This window comes from Eleginops maclovinus, chromosome 6, assembly GCF_036324505.1.
Source record: "Eleginops maclovinus isolate JMC-PN-2008 ecotype Puerto Natales chromosome 6, JC_Emac_rtc_rv5, whole genome shotgun sequence".
Classification (NCBI taxonomy): domain Eukaryota; kingdom Metazoa; phylum Chordata; class Actinopteri; order Perciformes; family Eleginopidae; genus Eleginops; species Eleginops maclovinus.
This window is the reverse complement of record NC_086354.1, coordinates 7,922,882-7,944,004: the sequence shown is the minus strand read 5'-3', so window position 1 is coordinate 7,944,004 and position 21,123 is coordinate 7,922,882. Positions and strand designations below refer to the sequence as shown.

General features: G+C 39.9%; 2 protein-coding genes across 3 annotated transcripts; both read left to right on the top strand.

Annotated features, from left to right (window-relative positions):
* The first annotated feature begins 5,065 nt into the window (after window positions 1-5,065).
* On the top strand, window positions 5,066-17,626 carry xirp1 (xin actin binding repeat containing 1). 2 transcript variants are annotated; one of them, XM_063885431.1, is made up of 9 exons: window positions 5,066-5,134; window positions 6,074-6,218; window positions 6,445-6,499; window positions 6,596-6,904; window positions 7,738-7,816; window positions 11,247-11,398; window positions 11,584-11,625; window positions 12,497-16,957; window positions 17,388-17,626. In XM_063885431.1, exons 2-9 carry the CDS (start codon window positions 6,094-6,096, stop codon window positions 17,388-17,390), a joined length of 5,226 nt encoding a protein of 1,741 aa, XP_063741501.1. In that variant the 5' UTR covers window positions 5,066-5,134; window positions 6,074-6,093; the 3' UTR covers window positions 17,391-17,626. The 2 variants fall into 2 exon arrangements, with proteins under 2 accessions (XP_063741501.1, XP_063741502.1); XM_063885432.1 differs by lacking the exons at window positions 5,066-5,134; window positions 6,074-6,218; window positions 6,445-6,499; window positions 6,596-6,904; window positions 7,738-7,816 and adding an exon at window positions 9,169-9,364.
* LOC134865742 (xin actin-binding repeat-containing protein 1-like) lies at window positions 16,975-19,691 on the top strand. The gene has a single exon (XM_063885433.1). It carries the CDS (start codon window positions 17,273-17,275, stop codon window positions 19,409-19,411), a length of 2,139 nt encoding a protein of 712 aa, XP_063741503.1. The 5' UTR covers window positions 16,975-17,272; the 3' UTR covers window positions 19,412-19,691.
* Window positions 19,692-21,123: the final 1,432 nt, after the last annotated feature.

The window sequence follows — 21,123 nt, the reverse complement described above, 5'->3', positions numbered from 1 at the left end:
CTCCTTTATACATAGCCTCTGATGTCATGTTTTGACAGCCATCACCATGGTCGCAAGGGCAAATATAGCCCAGCTGTTTCTATTTTAGAGGATGGTAAAGCAGTGAGTCATATGTTTGCCTTCATCAGCAGCAGCAGAAGCATGACTCCTCTCAACATTATCATCATCATCAACAGCAGTCATTTTTGACGTCATTGGGGTTCTTGGCTTTATAGTCAATTTTTTCAAAATGCAAGTTGTTCATTTAAACAAAATGTTGGTGTTCAGAAGTAGTGAAGTCAGTTTCCTTGGTTTGAATGTAGACTTTCAATGAATGTTTAAAACATTAAAGGGGGTAATTATGGAGTTCAAAGCACAGGGAATGCCCCCACACGGCTCTCAGCTGGCAGCTAGCAGTGCTAGCAGCGCTAAAAGTGTTAACAACTCCAACAGCAGTGTTACCTTTAGCTGGTATTTGCCAGACTTTGAATGGGAAATTTAACTATCTTCGTTTATAATGTCAACGACACATGGGCAACGTTATGCTTGTTGTGATGACAGTGCTCTGCGGTTATGGAAAGTTGAATTTCTCAATGGTATGTCAAGTGTTTATAAGTTTATTCAAACAAATCTACCCCAAGTGGGCCTAACTGGCAAATATTACATGTGATCCCTGTCTCCAAAGTGCTGGCAGAGAGAGGATTATCACTGTACAACAGAAATAAAACAATGGCTTTGATAAAAAAAGAATTATGAGCCATACAGGCCTATAGGCCTATATGTATTTTTGCTGATTTACATATATTTTAGGTAAGTTACTGAAACTAATGCTGTGGATAAAACAAATCCCAACAGATATTAGGAAATAAAATTAAATAAAAGTAATCTATTTATTACAACAAACTTCTTTTAATTATCTCTATCTTGGACCAAAGAAACAAAAAAAAAAGTAACAAAATCATTGACACAAACTCTGTTATTATTAATTCAAACACCACTAATAGTATTTTGTTTTTTATGCGTTGTGACTTTAAACTAAAACATTAAAATCTCCTTGTACCTGCATTAAATGTCCCCCTTTTATTAAAATATTGGCATCACGCGCCCCAGTAAAATTAGTCTAGAATCGTCACTGTGTATATATCATGTTTTTTTTCCTATCTGTTCTCAGGCATTTGACAAATAAGTAGTAACACATAATCCTTGATCCAACAGGGGTGGGCAAAAAAAATGCTTTATTTTTGCATTGCAATATTGAATCAATACAAGGAAGTTTTGAAATGTTAATGTACATTAATTAACACAAAATAAACATTTTGGGTACAATTGTATTTATCTTATTTGCACCATGTATGTTGAGTTGTTGGAGGAGCATGGGATATAAGATTTTCATTGCCAACATAACGTTGTATATGCTCTGCATATGACCAATAAAACCTTGAAACCTTGAATTGCTTTTTGAGACATAAAATGTTACGAAAACTGATTGGTGCACAACAGTATGACATCACCATTTTACAACAATGCCCACTCTACTTCAGACCATCAAGAAGAACACTGATAAAACAGAGGAGGCATAACATTTATTTGAAACTTACTAAAACTGTTCCAACTTTGGCAGATATATATTTTTTCATGTTCTACATCATCGCTCTTACTAAAAGAGCTAATTGCAGAACAAGTTTTCAGCTCCTTTAAACTTATCAGTCTGCCAAATTTCGACCAAAGAGGCTCTAACCTCACTTCCACCCTCTGGAAAAATGCCATCAGATAAAGACTTTGGGTAAAATTTCACAACATTGACACCTTAAGTGAAGCATCAACTGCCAACCCTTTTGTCTGTGCAGTGGTATCGGAGAGCTTCCTGTGACACCCTAATGGGAGCCACTGGCCTCATGCCAAGTGTACGTCTGCCTAATTCTGGGGCTGGTCCGGGGGTGATATCGTATCTCTGTAGCAGAGTCACTCGGGCAAAAGACCTACTGGAGCCTAAGGGTGCTCTCTGTGCAACATGTAGGTTGAAATATTTATACATGAGTGATCTATGCTATAATGGTGCAGTGCATGGACTGAGGTGAACTGCAATGTATAATTCAAACACCTTCACTTAGCAGTTATCACTAAGACCAGTAAGATTCAAAGCTGCTAAGTGACACATTTATAAGTCGGTTTTTACAGTATTATATTCCTCATTATAGGGTCAGTTTTGTTTATTGTGTCCCTACATAACATCAACCATGCCTTATCACTTTTACAGTATTGTTTGCAAAAACAAGTGGAGCTGCAGCCCAGAGTGCAAAGTAGGTTACACAACTACAACTTTCAACAGCAGCGATCTTATCTGGCTGCATGTGAGCAGTAAGAGGCAAGCAGCTGTGTGACTGGGTTTGACGTTCCCCCCTTTAACAATGAGCCTCTTGTCAACATTAGCCAGAGAGCTGTGCTGACCTTTCTAACAAACGTACAAACTGGCTTGTGTGATGCAATGCTAGACCCAAAAGGCGTTTACCCGGCAGGAATGTATTTCTCCTTATGTTTCTGTTCATCATGCGTAATAACAGACTATCAAAGTTGTTTGTGTGGAGGAATGTTCCTCTTCTCATCTCTTCACTGATGGCTGTCAGTGGGAGCTCCTGTACTCTGCTCTTGGTGTTGGTTGTCACATGTGGCTCCATGTGAGGCTTTCGCAGTAGCTCACAGCAGCAGCAGGAGGAGGAGGAGGAGGAGGAGGAGGAGGAGGAGGAGGAGGAGGAGGAGGAGGAGGAGAGGAAGGAGACCTGTTCTGTTCTCAGCTGTTAAGGCCAGTACTGAGCTGTGTTGGTAAGACTGTCTGACTCCCCCTCACCCATCCCTCCCCTACATTCTCAATCACTCACTGATTTCCTCTCTTTTCTCCCACTGCAGCTGGCAAAACACATGCATTAAAGGCTGACAACACACAGGGTGGGCTGCTCACTCCTCTCCTTGACTCCACTGTTACTTGTTATTTATTAATGTGTTTGTATTACACTGCACCACAAATGCACCACAATGTTTTACAGGTTATACATTTTACAGTTTGTCCCTATATTCTCCCTTCACACCATTCGAAGGGACCAATAATACTTTTGCAAACTGGCATGTTTACATGCGCACTCACGTGGCTTACTGTAGATAACATCAGTGTTGTGTTCACTGCTTCTCATGTCTTTTAACCACGTTTGTTACAGATGGAGGCAGGCGTGTTGCTCTGGCTCCATCTCCTGGCTGTTAAATGGTATTGAATCAAAAAACACCAGTGGTGTGTTTTCCCCCTTGAGGAATGAGTGAACTACTGTATGTTATCCACTGGAGGTCGACATGGTAATTGCTCATGAGAAGTTGTGTGGTCTGATGTAGGAAACATTATTTGTGCTGCTGAATGATGACAACTTCAACTTGAATGGAAAATGCAGCCACAGCAAAGAATAGTCTTTGATCAGATGACTGAAAGCCTCTTAGAAATGCAAAATAGCAAAGTACTAACACAATTAGTTATGTCCTCATAAAGAGTAAGTAGATAATACAGCAGCATAGGGCAGGGATACGTTGTGACAGTGTGTGTTGTCCATGTTTTCATCTTACAACTTGTATCCTTTTAAAGTGTCTTGAGTTTATTAAATTTTACATGTAGAGTCGCCTAAATAGGTCTTGTTCAGCATTCGGTTGTACTAAGCTACACCCTCTTGAGCCACTTCTAGTTCCAAAGAAACAAGATGGGAACGGCTAAAAAAAATCACATGATAAGTATCACTTGTGTCACCATACATATAAATGTTGATTATAGCTGCTTTCATTAGCAATAAACAAATAAGATACCATCTAGTGAGGGAATCATAAAAGTCGCTACGCTAATGTTAAGTACTTACAGGGCCCTTTTATATATTTTTTTATAGGACTAACTCTGATTTGATGTCAAGAAACTCTACACACCTCTAGGGCTTTGTGACTGTAAATCAGGCCTGGGGATTAAAGTAAGGTTAGGTAGTGAGCCATTAAACACTTTGCCCTCCCTGCAGCATCTTGCACGGTTGTGACACTATCACACTGACAAAATAGGTCTACAAATGACTAAATACCACATCTGTGGAGGTTCCTGCTCCAGTAGGTCTTCATCACCACATTTTACTATGATAACACACCACATTCTCACAAGGTGAAAAAATACCGGCCACAAAGCTTGTAAATACAAGCTACAAAGCTAGCTTGGTAAACCTGCACAGGAAAGCCATGAAAGTCACTTAATAAAAAAGTGGCTAACCAAACTGGCCTGTCCCCAGTATGCTGGCTGCCAAAGGTAACAAACAGTTTGGGTGTATTAAACTCTTGAGGGGGCCATATCAATCTCAAACCATTACATAACATCTTTTTTTTTTTCATAGAGAGTTCCCAGATTATTTGATTCATAGTGTTATGTGTGTATTGTAAATTGATAAACCCAGTGAATCTTAAAACAGTTAATGATTACATTTTTCCAGAAAAAAGTATATAAAAATATCTCTCTGACTTCATGACATTCATGCCCCAACAGTTTTGTAGAGTTGTAAATCCCCCCTCCCCCCCACCCACCCCTGCAGCAGTGGACTATAATCCTGCTGTGTCAGCTTTTCTTGTGATCTGGATAAACTATATTGGCAGAAAAGCAATGGCAACTTAACACATTATCATCTGTTTAAGCACATTCAGAAGAAGCAGTGTGTGAGGTAAATGAGTGTGACTCCTTCCGCAGTAATAAAGTGGCAATGATAAGCATGTGAGGGGAAGATGAAGTGCTGCTGGCATGCAATACAGTAACAGGGCGGGTATGCAAGGCATCCAAATGCTGACATCTGTCCCGAGCAGCTGTGAGAACCCACAGGTCTGCACTCTGGTTTCTCAATCACCATGTCATCACAATTCACTTGTTTTCAAATACCTAACTAGAAAAAATATGTAGTTTTATAATCTTCCCTGCATAATAAAACTTTGGTTGTATTGGTGTTTCAGAGGAAAGCATCAGGTGATGTTATGGTAGCGGATCCGGAAATTTAAATCACAAGGTGTTGAAGGACTTTGGTCACTAGATATTGCTGTGTTAGAGATGCTCTAAACCACAAGTGACAGAGATGCACAGCTGACTTCTGCTCCTTCTCTGCAGGTAGGGGGTTAAATATTCTTTACATTTTTCACAGAGAAAAGAATATCATTATTCACATGGCAATTTTGCAACTGTATTCTGCTATTTCTTTACCATTATGTGCAAGTTTATATAACACACATTTGAATATAGAGTTCTCCTTAAAATGTCGATCTTGTATTCTTTTTTTTTGATCTGATGGCATGCCCTTTTAGGAACAAATATAATCATGTTTTCATTGTACAATAGCACAACATCTGAAAACAACAATTTGGGATTGCTGTCTGAGTTCAGGACTCCATAAACATTAACAGAGAGTCATATGACTGTCAGTGTGACAATCTGTTATATAATAACAATGTTAAGTCAGCTCTATAATTGAATGCTAGTCAAAATGTCCCAAAAAAAAGATGCCTTTTAACGTTATCACGTTTGTCTACATCAAATTGATCACTTATTAAATGAATACTTAGTAATAAAACAAACAACTTCGCTATTTACTTAATTTGTATTGGCTATTTCAAAGTACAGTACAGTATGAATTTTTAAATGATTTTACAAATTAAAATACTGAGCTCTGTATGATACAAATATACTAAAATTCAATAAAGTATCTATTGTTTATCAAATAAAGTAGTTTAAGTTATTATTAAGCCGTAGCATAAAAAAGTATTTTGTACATTAACGTTGGTAGTGCAAGTGGGATAAGATCATTTAGCAGCAGTTTCAGTGCATTTCTACACTTTTAACAAGCCTGAATATGTACTGTAGGCTATTAATGCCTGAAATAATAATAATAATAATAATATTAGTCCAAATGTAATGTATTTAAAGATCCCAAAGAATGGACTACTTTAAAACTATAGGAACATTATTTTAAAGAGTATTTGTCCAAAGCTTTTTGGTTCATGAACAATTTCCACTTTCACACGCTATCACTGAAACATCTTCTTGTTTTAGCTGATGTTGGAGGGGTTTCTATGGCGGGATTTGGCCTGAGGAGGACCCAATCTCTGAAGAGTCTCTCTGGGGTTCAGGAAAGGTCATGGGTCATGCCAGCTCTCACCCGCTGGGACAGGAAGTCTGTCTCTCAGCTGGTGCAACAGTAAGTGTGGCAAAATATACTGGTTAATAAATAATACCACTTCACATATGTTCACACACATTGGGGGCTTTCCAGTTCAATTCTCTTCTGGTAGCCAGTAAGAAGGAAAGTCGAGCATCAGTAATTTATTCAAGGACACATAGACATTTTCATTCACTTTTACACAACTTGGATTCAAATCAAAACAGACGCTGTAATACATTTGTCAATATATGTGTTTAAACAGTTACCAAAGCTGTGCTGACCTGAGCAGTATTGAAAAGGAGGATCATAAACTCGAGGTAGTACATCTTTTAATTGACTATATATGAGCAATAAATGTAACAACCAGTAAAATATTGTCCGAAATCACATTAAAATAAAAATGCTGCCTCCAGGTGTCAGAAAGCTCTGTGGATGATGGATTGAGGAGGCTGGACAGTGGAGGGGAGAATGTGACCCTTAATGGGTCTGGAAGAAGCTCTAATCTGTCCAGGAGCCGCTCCATGGACTTCCTCCCTCAGAAGGAGCCTTCAGGGACCAGAGCTCTGTGCGCCCTGTTTGAGTCCAAGGCTGGCCTTCATAAAGGCTTCAAAAGCACCCCTCGGCTCAACTCAGCCCCTGTGACTGGCAGTAAGACAGGGAGAGACTACCCCCTGCAGGACTGGAGAAGTCACAACACCGCTTTAAAGGATACAACCAATCAGGTGTGTGAGTTTAGTTTAATATCAGATTTCACTGAATTGACTCTGCTAAGCGATACATCCTTTATATCCTAGCATCAAAGCTCAAGAGAATTACACCACGCCTTCCCTTACTGATGAAACATATGCCTGTATGGAAGCTATGGCATCCCTGGCAAACTATATGATTTAAAGTTATAGTGTAACATCATGGAAATTCTCTTCTTAGCTCTCTTTCTAACAGTGAAATGTGTCGGTGGATACCAGACTCATGTATGTACATTAAAAGTTAAGCTAGAGAGCTAGCAGGTTCCTAGCTTAGCTTGTCATTCAGACTGGATTAGTTTCTGAACTACTTTTAAAGCTTCCAATTTGGTATTTTGTCCATTATAACCTTTTTTTATGGACAATGAAGACATTTTTCACTCTTATGAACTGAAAACATACTGTGAAGGGGTTCAAACTATAAAACAAAACACTGACAACCGCACAAACCGGACAACACCGTCAATTACAATGTATCCACGCTCTGAAACATATCCTGCTTTATACTCTATTTTACTTTACTTAATTTGACCAGTAAAAGACTTGCAACCAGTGATTAAGACCATAAACTCATCAGAAAAAAGGTTTACTGAGGTGTTAAATGGGGAGAAGTAGGTGTATTTTCTCAAAGACGTCTATACAATCTACCAGTAAAGACATTTAACAGGCAGAGACAGTGGTATTGATCTCCACATCAAACCTTTAAGAAAGAAAGCAAATAAACGGTAATTCTCCAAAATATCAAACTTTTACATTAATCAGATCTAAGCTGGCCCACTTCGTTAACCTCACTATATGTTGTTTGTTCACAGAGAGCTGACCAGGTAAAGGGAGGAAAGGCCATGAACGGACTCCCAGATTGTTCTGCCAGAGCATCCAGATACTCACATGGTGAGCAGTGGGGCTCAATTTCATGTTAATAGTATCTGTCAGGAAATGGGTTGGTGCCAGGGATCACTCAAAGGCATGAGATCATTGTTGTATTCTGGTGCCACAGTGTGTCCTCGCTTTTTTTTTTTCGAAAAGTAAGACTGCGCTCACTGATCTATGGGTGAGTAAACATTTGAAAAGCTGGTGCTGTATGTTGAGATATTAACCCGTGGGTCAAAAACACTGTCTGAGAAATCCCAAATGTCAGGTATATCCAATGAATCTAGGTTAAGTTGCCAGAGTAAATATGCCAGGATCATTGCCGTGTGTTTTTAAAGTGTCACAATACAAATCCTGACAGAGTTGGGTAAACACTGACCACTTTGTTCTTTGGCCCTGGGAGTTGAAGGAAAACAGCTAAATAAAGACGAAGATGCAGCAGTGTAAATGCATAACTATGCATTGGGCTTACATGCTTAAGATAGAGTGAAGCTGTTGCTGATGGCTCTGACCGTGACGCAGACCTTGGCCCTCTGAGCCATGCCTATCCGTGTCATGCAACTGATATTAGGCAGCGTATGGTAGTTGACGCTTGACCCTGAGATGAGTCTGGCATGAATAACACACAGAGAGTTCAACAACCCTATTGCTTCATACTATAATATTATTAGTCCTCATTAAATGTCAGCCAATGAATAGCAACATTAGCAACACTGGCAAGATGACCATTAAAATAGCAAGGTTTTTTTTTTTTTTCAAGTAAACGGCTCAATCTAAAGGAAAAATAATGGATAACAAGCAGTTACATTTTGAATCCATGGTTCTCAATTGAAAGCATGATACAACAAAAATGGTTGTTTTGTGCTGTAATGGCTGTGGGATCAAACATGGTGGTATTAAATGGTTTCATTGGGAATGTTTTGATTGATAAGGGTCTGACTGACTTATTATAGGAACTGAGGTTCCACATAAACTTTCAAAATAAAACCAAAAAACACGTCTTGTTGCATTTAAAAAAGATAAACTATAATTGTCCTCATTGAGGCACAAGGCTTAAAAAACAAATCTGCTACAATTTACCTTTTGACCATTAGAAAATAGCTTACTAGCATAATTAATTAAATGTCTTCAGCTGTTTATTAGTGAACAACTCTAACAAAAAAGGACTTTTACGGTGTTTTTTATTATTATATTGCTCTCAAAATGCCCTCCAACAGACATACTACAGGTCCCACCCTGTGCCCGTTATAGTTGGTGACAATGTAGCTATGGGAATGGGAGGCAGAGGGGTGTCCCAGTCCCTCAGTGACTAACAGAGGCGATTGACTCAGCCGAGTAACAGCAGCCGCCAGCACACCCTCCAAAAATAGCCTGAGTCTTTCACTGGGGCAGTGGTCTCTGATAAAAATCAGCTGTCACCTAGACCACAGGACTAGAAAGAGTTTGGTCAGAGTGAAGCGAGAAGCAGAGAGGAGACCGGCTGTATCACACATCACAGGGGCCTTAAGAGTTACCCAGCACAGCGGAGATACAGGGAAGAGACAGAAAACCACGCTGGATGGTATTTTAGTGAGTATCATGAAAATTGACTTGAGTGAAAACTAAGTTAATATGTTGCTAATGGGAAATATACTGTATAATAGTGACTCAGAAAGCTTTTTTCTGTCTGATGTTGTTGGTCTGTTAGATTTGTGAAGGAATATGGAGTGCGGTAGATGCTCTTTGTGTTTATTTAGTTCATACACAAGACTAAGTTTAAGCTGAATTTTGTGTGTTGATATTACATCACTGAGAAATATTTACTTTTAACAGATTCATTAAAAGGGAAAAAGCTTAGAATAATTTACGGAGTTACCAAATTGGATTTAACAAACACTTTTGGCAATCTGAATACTTATTATTTATGGTTATTTCTTTATGAGTGATATCAGAGCTAAATAAAGTCACAGATTGATGTACTGTGAGCGCATTGCTGGCATCTTCATTTAGTCTTAAGTGGCTATAAATTTCCAGCCCTTTATCCTTTCAAATTCTTGGAATGGGAGGTCAGACAACAGGAACTTGCAGTTGTCAGCGGTCCTTCTTTCTATCATCAGTCAGGATGAACTATAAAGGGAGAAGCAGCATATCTGCCATAAAAGCAATAAAGAACATCAATATCACTTTTTATTGACCGGTGTAACACACAGAGGTGTGATGTGCTGTGGTGCCCTCCTGTAGGAGCTGCCTTTTGGCACGCAGGTTTTCATTACAGTCTGTGAATGTGGCTACAATCGCCAACAGCTGACGGTGGTGAAGGTGGTGGAAGTGAAGAACAAATAGCAACTGCATTTCACCACCATTTGTACAGCTGCCAGCGGCCCAAAACGCCCCCACATTGCTGTGCTGCTAATAGCTCCTCTTCATTCCTGGAGAATCAGATCAAAGAGATGTCAGTGTGGGAATCACAGAGAAAGGTGTCAGACGTCAAATAACTGACTTTTGATTGGTAACAACTGGATTTTGTATTTACGGCAGATATTGATACCGGTGATTGAGTAATGATAAGTTGACCTCTCCGTTGACTGGGTGAGGACTACAACAGGACACGCATGGCACTCATTCTGTCTGCTCACCCATCTATGAAAATAGTTTAAGTCCGGACTCGTGAGAGGCGCCAGCTTGCTGTTCCATCCTTTTGTCCTGTGTGGGCTTAGTGTTTGAAAAAGGGAGGTGTGTTCAAATCTGGACATTAGTCACGGCTGGATGGCCTGAGCAGCACTCTGCGCTGACCTCTGGTCATATTGTTCGCAGTGCTGTTGTTGAAATACTTTCTGAATTCAATACACCTACCATATTCTTTACTGCAGAGTAAAACAACCAGGTGAACTAACACACATCAAGCAGAGGTATGTTCCATGTTTTTCATGGGGTCAGGCGCATTCCTTTGGTCAGGTGTTGATGGTTTGATGGCAGAGAGCTGACACAAACAATGTGAAAACAATCTGTGTCACTCCAGCTGAGCTAGCAGTTGCTGTTTTTTTCTTTCTTGGGCGTCATGGTCAGCCCATGGCATGCGCTTTGGTGGCAGTCCCAGGCAGCAGGCAGGCTGTGTGGGCCTATTCGTCATGTCACCTATAGGTTCAAAGTCTACGTAAATGTATTTCTTTGTTACAATGTCACTTTCAAATCGCCAAGCTACTCAAAATCACTGGATGCTGTTTATTGTTGGCCTAGATGGAATAGTTTCCACAAGTTAACAGTGAGTTGCAACAGCGATAAGAGAGCTCCCTTCATCACTAAAAATATACACAAACATTGTTATCATTAAACTTGACGCTGGCACACACTTCACACTTATTCTTGGAAACATCAGAGTTCAATGTGTCAACACATCTAAAAAAGCACAAGAGATGTATTTTACTTTACATGGTATCCTGTATTTTATTGATTTTGTTTTTGACTTTTGCAGGTGATAAATATAGACCATCACTGACTGAAGGGGGGACGCCGACAACACAAAGCAGACACAGGATATCTACTTCCTCCTCAGTGAGAGACAGATCAGCTCTCTATCTGTCAAGAGCAGCAGCTATCGACTCCACAGGAGGCTCAGCACAGCCAGTGAGTTCCTGAAATGCCTCTCATTCCTCACCACACATGGAGGTCAAGGGCTTCAATAGAGAATAACCACAATGCTCTGCCCCAATGAAAGCACATGAGAAGCACAGCAACAACTTTTACAGAAAACAAATGAGCTGACTCATAATTGAAGCTGATCTACATACCTATTTTTTTCTGTTCAATAGGAGATTGTCATTACTTCAGGAACAAGAGCTAAAAACAGCAAGGTACTGTATAGTTCACTCACCTTTCTCTACTGCAGTGCGAGGGTGCTGCTAAAATGTGTGCTGTGTAACTGACTTTTATTTCGCTTGAAAATAACCAAAACACAATTAACCTTTGATTAACAATCAAAAACTCAGGAAGCAACATAAGAGCATCATATAATGGCATGAGTTAGGTAAAGAGTAATGTATTTCAGGTTAGTTTACCTTTTGTTATTATACATAGCAGACCAACATTAGTATGTATGTTCTTTATATTTTTCCTAAAAACTAAAACTACTACAATTCCAATAAGTAAAATACTGAAAGAATATGTACCTTTTTTGCACATTAACATATTTTCTATTTTGTGTTTTAAAGACCCAACTTACTATTTTGATTCAGTTGCACTCTTCACGCCAGTATGTTTTGGGTTTTTTTTGGCAGTCGACGGCAGCTGGTTTCAGCAAAAAAACTCACTGTACTCATTGTAGCACAGTGGGCTCTCACAAAAAGAGCCCACTGTAGCTGTTTAGTACCAAACAAACAAGATTAGCAACCAGCAACATGGTGGAGCATGTAGTGGCTAAAAGAAAAGATGATCCAATAATGATCTTTGTAAAGGCAGATATTTAGTTTCTTATGTAAGTTAGTGCCCTTACAGTCCAGACTGGGTGCCTGTGTGATGTCCGCTTACTAACAGCTATGAAGTGTTGAAGCCTGTTGTGACAGAGGATGGTTTGCTGTGAAAAACATCAAGCTTGGAAAGACAAAGGTAAAGTATGGCTTCACTTTGCTAATGCATGTCATTCTAATATTTGCACGTATCTTAAATAATACTCTGTTTGATTACTGAAACCTGACAATTTTACTCCCATCTGTCTTTCGTTTAAAGATGGCTGAACCAGTCAGGAAAATCACAGTTTCCCAATCAGCTCATGATGAAGACAAACTGCCTCTCCCTCCACCTCCCCCCGTACCACCTAGACCCCTTGACTATGAAGGGCCTTCAGCTTTAAGTAATCTCCCTCCGCCTCCACCCAAAGAAAGCTTTTCCTCGATTCAACAGCAACGGCAGAAGAGTGAGCTAAAGAGGCTCTTTAAACACATACACCCAGACCTAAGGGCAAGTCTTGATGACGTAGATGACGATGAGATAATGAAGGCAGTGCAACCAGAAAACACTCAGGCAGCGGATGCAGCTTATCAATGTGAAGTACAGTCCATGAGGTGGATCTTTGAGAACTGGACTCTGGACAATATTGGGGATCATCCTCATGAAACCAAGAAGCTACTGGATGAGGAGGAGTTAACGGGTGGAAACGTCAGGGGCACCTCCTCCATGTTTGAGCACATTGACAGCACCCAACAAATGTCTGCTAAAAGACAGACTTCAGTCAGAGGTGATGTGAGAACATCAACGTGGCTGTTTGAGTCCCAACCATTAGATTCTCTAAATAAATTAAAAAGAGAAGAAAGTGAACTGGTCGAAGCAGTGCTAAAAGAATCAATCCAGCCAGGAGACGTGACAGGGGCACGGCTGCTTTTTGAGTCTAAACCATTGAGTACCTTGGGACGCTGCAACTCCATCGAAGACTATAGCTTTCTCAAATTGAGATCTGAGCTTCAGGAGCAGAAAGGCGATGTCCAGAAGACTGTCAAACTCTTCCAGGCAGAACCTTGCTGTGCCATCAAAGACAACAGAGGCAATATCCATGAGATTAAATCCATCTGCAGGGAGGAGATCAACAGCAGCAACATCAGCAGTGCCCGCTGGCTTTTTGAAACCAAGCCATTGGACCTCATTAATAAGGGAACTGATGGGGTTAAAATAATTCGGGGTATATCTCTGGAAGAGGGGAATCGAGGAGGAGTTGATCAGAAGAGGTGGATGTTTGAAACTCAGTCATTTGACACAATACAAGAGGTTATTGTAGAAGACAAGTTTGAAGGAACGGTGGATGAAAGCACAGGAGAGGCTGATGTCCTGAACAAGAGGAAGCTATTTGAGATGCAGCCCTTGGCAGCGCTGAAAGGAGACTCTGAAGAAAAGCCTTTGGAAAAAGAAGAAATTATTGCAGGTGATGTCAAGACTTCTATGTGGCTGTTTGAAACTCAACCCATGGAGACCCTTAATGATAGCTATGAAGTTGGGAGTTTGAAGAAAGTTATCCTTTCAGCTGAAGAACAAGGTGAAGTCAAAGGCAAAAAACAGATGTTTGAGAGATGTAGTACTCAAAAGATCACCCAATCCAAGGAACAACAGATTGAAAAGGGGGATGTGAAGGGATTCAAAAATCTTTTTGAAACAATTCCTCTAAGCAAAATTGCACATTCTGATGAAGAAATAATTGAGGAGGAAAAATCTATTGCAGCAGGAAACGTAAAAGGTAACAAAGCAATGTTTGAGACAACTCCTTTGTACGCAATAAAGGACAGCTCTGGAAACCTCCATACAGTCACAACAGTTAGCAGAGAAGAATTCATCAAAGGGAAGGTCCAAAACTATAAATGGATGTTTGAGACCAAGCCTTTAGACAAACTTGCAGAAGGAAAAGGAAATGTAGAGGTAATAAAAGGCATCACTAGACAGGAAGATATGATGGGTGAAGTCAACATGGCAAAGTGGCTTTTTGAAACCCAAACAATAGATGGGATCCACTCTAAGTTCAACCAGAAAGAGCAGGATACATCTGTGGAAGAGGAGCCACGAAAAGGTGATGTCAAGAAATGTACATGGCTTTTTGAGACCCAACCAATGGACATTTTGTATGACAAATCCGAAAAAGTACATGATAAAGAAGCCATTGACAAAACCAACGTCAAGTCCATTACTTGGCTTTTTGAATCACAGCCTCTAGAAAGCATTAAAGATGGCGAAGAGTACAACTTGAAACTATGCAACACCATAAAGGATTCTGTTAAATCTGAAGTTGGTGTTCAAACAGTCAAACATGTTTTTGAAACAGAACCGTTGGATAGCATAAGAAAGGATGCAAATTCTGAACACAATGTGAGACGTGTCAGCCAGGTCGACTTTCAGTCTGGAGATGTTTCACGAGTCAAAGAACTGTTTGAATCCCAGTGCATTGATGAAATAGGATCAGAAATGATGACATCGGATGAACAGAACCAAGATGAACACTTTGAAAAAGGTTCTGTACATAAATTTACCTGGATGTTTGAAAACTGTCCAATGAACCAGATGAATAAGGACAGTGAGGATGGAAGCATTCAGGGAGTCAGCAGTGTAGAAGGTGGGGATGTACAGAACAAAAAGTTTATATTTGAAACCTCCTCACTGGATAAAATCCACAACCAACCCATTGAACAGATGTCAGACTCTGTGGAAGAAACTCCAAGCAATGTTGATGTGAAGTCGAGCACCATGCTGTTTGAGTCCCTGCCACTGTATGCGATCAGGGACAAAGAAGGCCAGTTTCATGAAGTTACAACGGTGAAAAAAGAGGAGGTAATGAGTGGTGATGTAAGAGGAGCAAGGTGGATGTTTGAGACAAAACCCCTTGACGCCATCAAGGCAGAGAAGGAAGTTTACGTGATCCGAGCTGTTACACAAGAAGATGTCAAGAAAGGAGATGTCAAATCCGCAAGATGGAAGTTTGAGACACAACCTTTGGACTCCCTTACCAGCCGAGATGAGCCCTCTGTGAGGGTCATTGAAGACTTGGGAAGCAGAAATGTGCAACTTAATAAACAGATATTTGAATCTGAGCAGTCATGCCAGAAGTTTGGGCGAATGGTTAGTGTCACTGATGTCCAGCATGGCGATGTCAGAACCTCCACCTGGCTCTTCGAGAATCAAACCATTGACAGTCTGAAAGGAGAACTTGAGGAGCAAGGTCAAGTACAAGCAGTACACAGGGAAGACAGCCAGAAAGGAGATGTTAAACGCTGTACGTGGCTGTTTGAATCACAGCCACTGGACAAGATCAAGGAGCCTGAGGATACTTCAGTGCAAGCTACTGAGGAGGAAATGCCAAAATCTGATGTAAAGTGCACAACCTGGCTCTTCGAGACGACTCCACTGGACAAAATCACTGCCAATAGTATTGCTGAAACCCTGTCCTATCTTTACCAGTTGACCTATGTTCACTCAAATGGTATCATAATAGAAGCAAATGAAAGCAGAAATGTTATCATGGCTAAATATGTGCTTGAAAGCAATAAAGGTGTGCAAATCCAGAAAGAAGAGGTTGTTGGTGGTAACATCAGGAACATCATGTCACAGCTTCTACTCAAACCAACTCTGAAGCCCCAAGTTAGTCTTCTTAGAGAAGTGGAGAAGGGTAAAGTGAATACTACAGTGATAGAACTTCCAGTCTCCCACTCATCCACAACTATCAACCTCGAAAGGGATACAAGAATACAAAACATTGTCCAGATGATCGAGGAATTGCTTGCTGAAGATAAGGATTTGAAAAATGGAATCATCATGCAAGAGACTGCAGGGGGCCAAGCAGAGATGTCAGTTTATTCACTCATCTGCAATTCTGAAACCAAAACTGAGAGTCACGTTATTGAGAAAGGAGATGTTAAGTCTACGATTGGAAACCTATTAGCTACAGCCAATAGTCAGAGGACTGCAGTGTCGTGTAGGGTGGATCAAAATGAAAAAGGGAATGTCAATCTGTACAAAAGTTGCATTGAGAAAGGAGATCTGAACTATCTGAAAAGTCTTCATACTGAGGCAATGGGAGATGAAGTTGATCACTGCCATTTGTCTGAGGAGCAATTTGAAATAGTTCAGGGGGATGTAAAGGAAGCAATGAGAAGTCTCTGTCAACAAAAAGAGCAAGTAGAGCGAACCATTTCTGATGTTTTGCCAGGGGATGTAAAGAACACCAAAAAAGTGTTTTTGACGGAGTGCCCTCTTGGTGTTGAAAACTACCATCCAAAAGAAGAAATAATCCCTGGGGATATCTTATCAGCAAAGCAACAACTTGCTATGATGCAACAAGTTGTGGTGGAAAAAGAGGAAATCGTGGCTGGCGACATCAAGGCAACAATGCAGTCATTAGAACGTGCAAAGAAACAGAGCATGTGCGTGGAGCGGGAGATCGTTAAACCTGGAACCATCTATGACATGAACTTGTCAGGCCCTGAAATAGAAGGAAGTCAAGCCCAAAAAGAAGTCATTCTAGCCGGAGACGTGAAAGCAGCCAAACATTCTCTTGAAATTGCTAAGCAGCAAAGCCTGCATCTGGAGCGTGATGTCATTCTCCCTGGAAAAATATACAACCTGAATGTCACAGCACAAGAGGAGAGCTCTTCCACAGTGATGCAATCTGCATGTTCGTCTACCTCCAGAGGCCAGCAAACCAAGACTTATCCAAAGGTCAGTGTTGCAGAGAAAGATCAGGAAAGCCATGTTTCCTTTGAGGCTTGTCAACAAAGTGCAGTTATAATCAGTAAATGTGCACCAGAATCACTGCCACCTTTTGTAAGTTGTGAGTGTAATGGTCAGACAACAGAAGATGAGACTGAAGAAGTCAGAGGAGATGTGAGGGCAGCTATTAGGTCTCTGCAGAGTGCAGCTACAGAGCAAAAGCTCCTAGATAAAGAAGATATTGTAAGAGGTAATGTCCAATTGGCTCTGCAATCTCTTGAGAAGTCTAGCTTAAATGTATCCAAAGGAGACTATAAAGCTGCAATGATATACAGGAATTCAGGAAAGGCTTGTTCAGGGAAGAGCCAGACTGTTCAGCAGCAGTGTGTTGTGGTGTCTGTGCCTCCATCTGACACAAAACTATCTCCTTCAATTTCAGTAACCTGTGAAGGACAACCATCGGTTACAACACAGAATTCAACACCCAACCCTGTAGCAAATGGAAACTCTAGATCATCCAGCTCTGTGTGTGAAGCTCCACCTCCACTCCCTCAAAAGACAAGTGAGAAACCCCAGGAGCAGAAGCCAGCTTTACCACCAAAGCCACAATGGATCAAATCTGTAGTTGTAAAAGATGAGAATATTTTAGCTGCTCCCAACGCCCTTTGCACCATAACAGACAACACAAAAAGCGTAGAAATCTTTCCAAAACCAAACAAAAGCTTTCCCAAGCCCTCTCCAGAAAAACTTTCAGGAACCGTTACACATGGCAAAACCAGTAAAGAGGCCTTACATGAACACCAAAACTGTATTGAAGCATTCCACCACTCAAATCCAACACAAGAAAGTCTACCAACCCACTCAAAGGTTCAGGAAATTAAGAAGAAAAAGAAAAGACTTACAGGAAGCAATTCAGAAGGCCTCGTCATGATGTTGAACAGCACTGAAATGGAGATGGACAGAAATGTGATACAGAAAATCAATGCAGCTGAGGAGATACAAATGTGCATGAAGAATTATGCAGAAGAAGGTAAACATGAAATGAACATGAGCCTGCAGTCTGCTCTACATAACTTTGAGAGAAAACATTGTGAGACTCAAGAGAAAAGAGCCCCTTTGTTCCCCAAGAGGGTAAAAGTGATAAATGATAGCGATAGTGAACATAAACAAACCAACAAATCCACAGCTGAGCAACACCAATCACCTCCCAAAAATGAATGCAAAATTGATGACGCACAGCAAACATCAGAGACCAAGACATGCCATGTACAGCAAAACGAAAAGACACCCAAACTTGAAGATAAAGTTGTTTTAAGAGAAAAGAAAGTAAGGGAGACAGATGACCAAAGACGACAAAGGCTTTCTGTCCACAAGGAAGAGATCATGAAGGGAAACGAGAAAGCGGCTTGTGAAATCTTTGAAAATTTGAGGAAACGAGAGGAACTCAAAGGAATCCTTTCTCAAGTGCAAGAGATGGAGGGAGAGACGTTACATGAGACTGTCCCTGCGTGGATGGTTACAACAGGTGGAAATGCAAGGCAAAGTAAAACAGGGGAAAGGAAGGTTGAAGTAGAGACACAGGACGATGACCTAGAAAGCATCTCCTCAGTTGAGACAGCATTTGAAGATCTGGAAAAGGCAAGCAAGGAAATAATGCATCTGAAGGAAGAAACATTAGCAAAACTTCTTGACATTGAAGAGACCATTAAAAAGGCTTTGTACTCCGTCTCCAACCTGAAATCTGAGGCTGACATTGCAGGGTTGTCAGGACTATTTGATGAATCTTTAAAAACTGAGCAAAGCTTTCAACCCGCCAACAACATCAGGAAAATAAGCATTGGCTCAAGCAAGGTAAAATCCAGTCACATCCAAGAGGCATCTGTGGGGAATATGCAAACCGTTTCGGACTCAAGTTCTTCCAAACAAGAAGTGCGCAGACAAGTCCGCAACAAGCCACTCATCAGACAGTCCTCATCCCAGTCTTCCCCATCATTCATCTCAATTCACTCAGCTGCCAGAAAGCCTGTCGAACAACCAAAGTCACCAATGTCAACATTTAAACCAATAACAAAGGGTGATTCTGAAAGTTGCCATGAGTCTGCTGTACCGTTAAAGAATGATCACAGCCCAGCACAACGCAAAGTCAGTGTGCTCGAAGTGAAAACTGTTCCTGAGCAACCCGTAGGAATAGTTGGTACAAAGACAGTCAGTGAAACATACGAAGAGACAGATGGCTTTGGTAATGTATTTGTTTCTTCTGTGACTTCCACATTTGTCACCAAACAGTCTGAAAGTAAACCATCAGCACTGTTTGAAGTGGTGGGGAATCCAGCAAAATACGAAGTCATCTCATCCCCATTAATTCGAAGATCTGCTCGCCCTTTTGAAGAGAAAGTGTTGAGCACCGCCAACAATGAAGGGACGGTGTTTGTAACATTTAGCCAACCAAAGGAAAAGCACTAATTAGGACAAAAAGTGTGTTTCCTGAATTTTAATTTTAGGAAAGCGGTTTCTTCATTTGTGTATTTATTACAATTTCTGAAAAGGTTTTGTCAGTCACAAAATTGATTAAATGAAATTATGGAAATGTTGACATTTAATTAAAATTTGTTGTATAGATTTTATACTGTAACCATGTGATAAAGTGTTAAGTTCTTGTATTAAAGCTAAGCATATAGTTGATACTGTATTTTCTGTTGTGTAAATTGTCAAATAAAAACAATTTTAAAAGATGTGATTGTAAAAATGACTTATACTATATTCTTTAGACTGGTCTCTAATTGTTGCTCTTTAATATGTAAATATATTAAATATAAAAAGTTATCATTTCAACATTTAAAATGTTCACTTCCTTATACATCTTAATGACTCTAGCTAAAGAAACACTTACGTTTACTTAAAAGAAATGTTCAAAATGTTGGGAAATACTCTTTGCTTCTTGAGTTAGAAGATAAGATTCATACTGCCCTCATATTTAGCCGCCCAAAATAAACTAGCAGTCAATTAGATTACCTTGGCACAACTGTAAACAAAGAGGAAAGGGCTAATGTAGCACAGTCTGGATATGTATTTTTTTAATTACAGTTCACCACCACTAAAGTTTACTAATTATCATGTTACTTATTGTTTGTTTGAAAAACACAATTTGCAGGTTTCAATCATTTTCAAACTGTCTCTTTAAGTTACCTTAATAATTATTCTTAAAATATGGGCATTCTTTCAACCAATGGTAGACGCCAACAAGCTAGCATAACTCTGAATACTCGATTTATAGCCTTATATTTACATTTTTAAAACCATTCAAATCATTACAATACAGACACAGAGTTATAGAAATAGAAATATAACAGAAAGGCTTTAATGAAATGTTTCACACAATATACCTGAAACTGTATTTGTTTTATCACCATAGTTCAGGTCACCTGCCAAGGATACATGCTCTGCCTGTTTGACACCTGTCTATCCAATGGAAAAAATGGTGGCCAATAAACTTATCCTACACAACAACTGTTTCTGCTGTAAACACTGTAAGAAGAAGCTCAGGTGAGATATTTTTCAAAGTAAAAGCACTCAAATCAAAAAGATATTCACCACAATCAATAAATCACAAGAATGACAATTCAAATATTAATGGAAAAACACTATTTTATAGAGGATTTAGGAATGGTATATAGATTATTGCAAATCTCCAATGAATTGAAATAATTCACAGCTGATTAACAGATATAATGAATAACAAATCATGACAAGTAAAACAATATGTAATTTAAAGTTTAGTTTTATATTAAAAATGCTTTGTTTGACTTTGTTGCAGCATCCACAACTATTCCTCTCTTTATGGGGAGTTCTACTGCATTTCTCACTACCAACAGCTTTTTAAAAGATCAGGAAATTATGATGAGGGATTTGGGCACAAGCAACATAAAGACCGTTGGCTTCAGAAAAATAAAGAAATAAATGAGCCAGAAAATCTTCCCACTCTGGAATTTCCTAAAAGCAGTTCAAAGACGTCCAATGGCTCCAGAGAGTTCACTGCTAGTGTGATTTCTAAAAGGTCTGCAAGAGACATAGGATGTAACAGTAGTGCTGATATTAAGGGCAAACTGAAAAGAAGCTGGCCACCAGAGAAGAAGAGTCCTGGAGTTAATCCAGCACAGTTATCATATGTAAAAAAT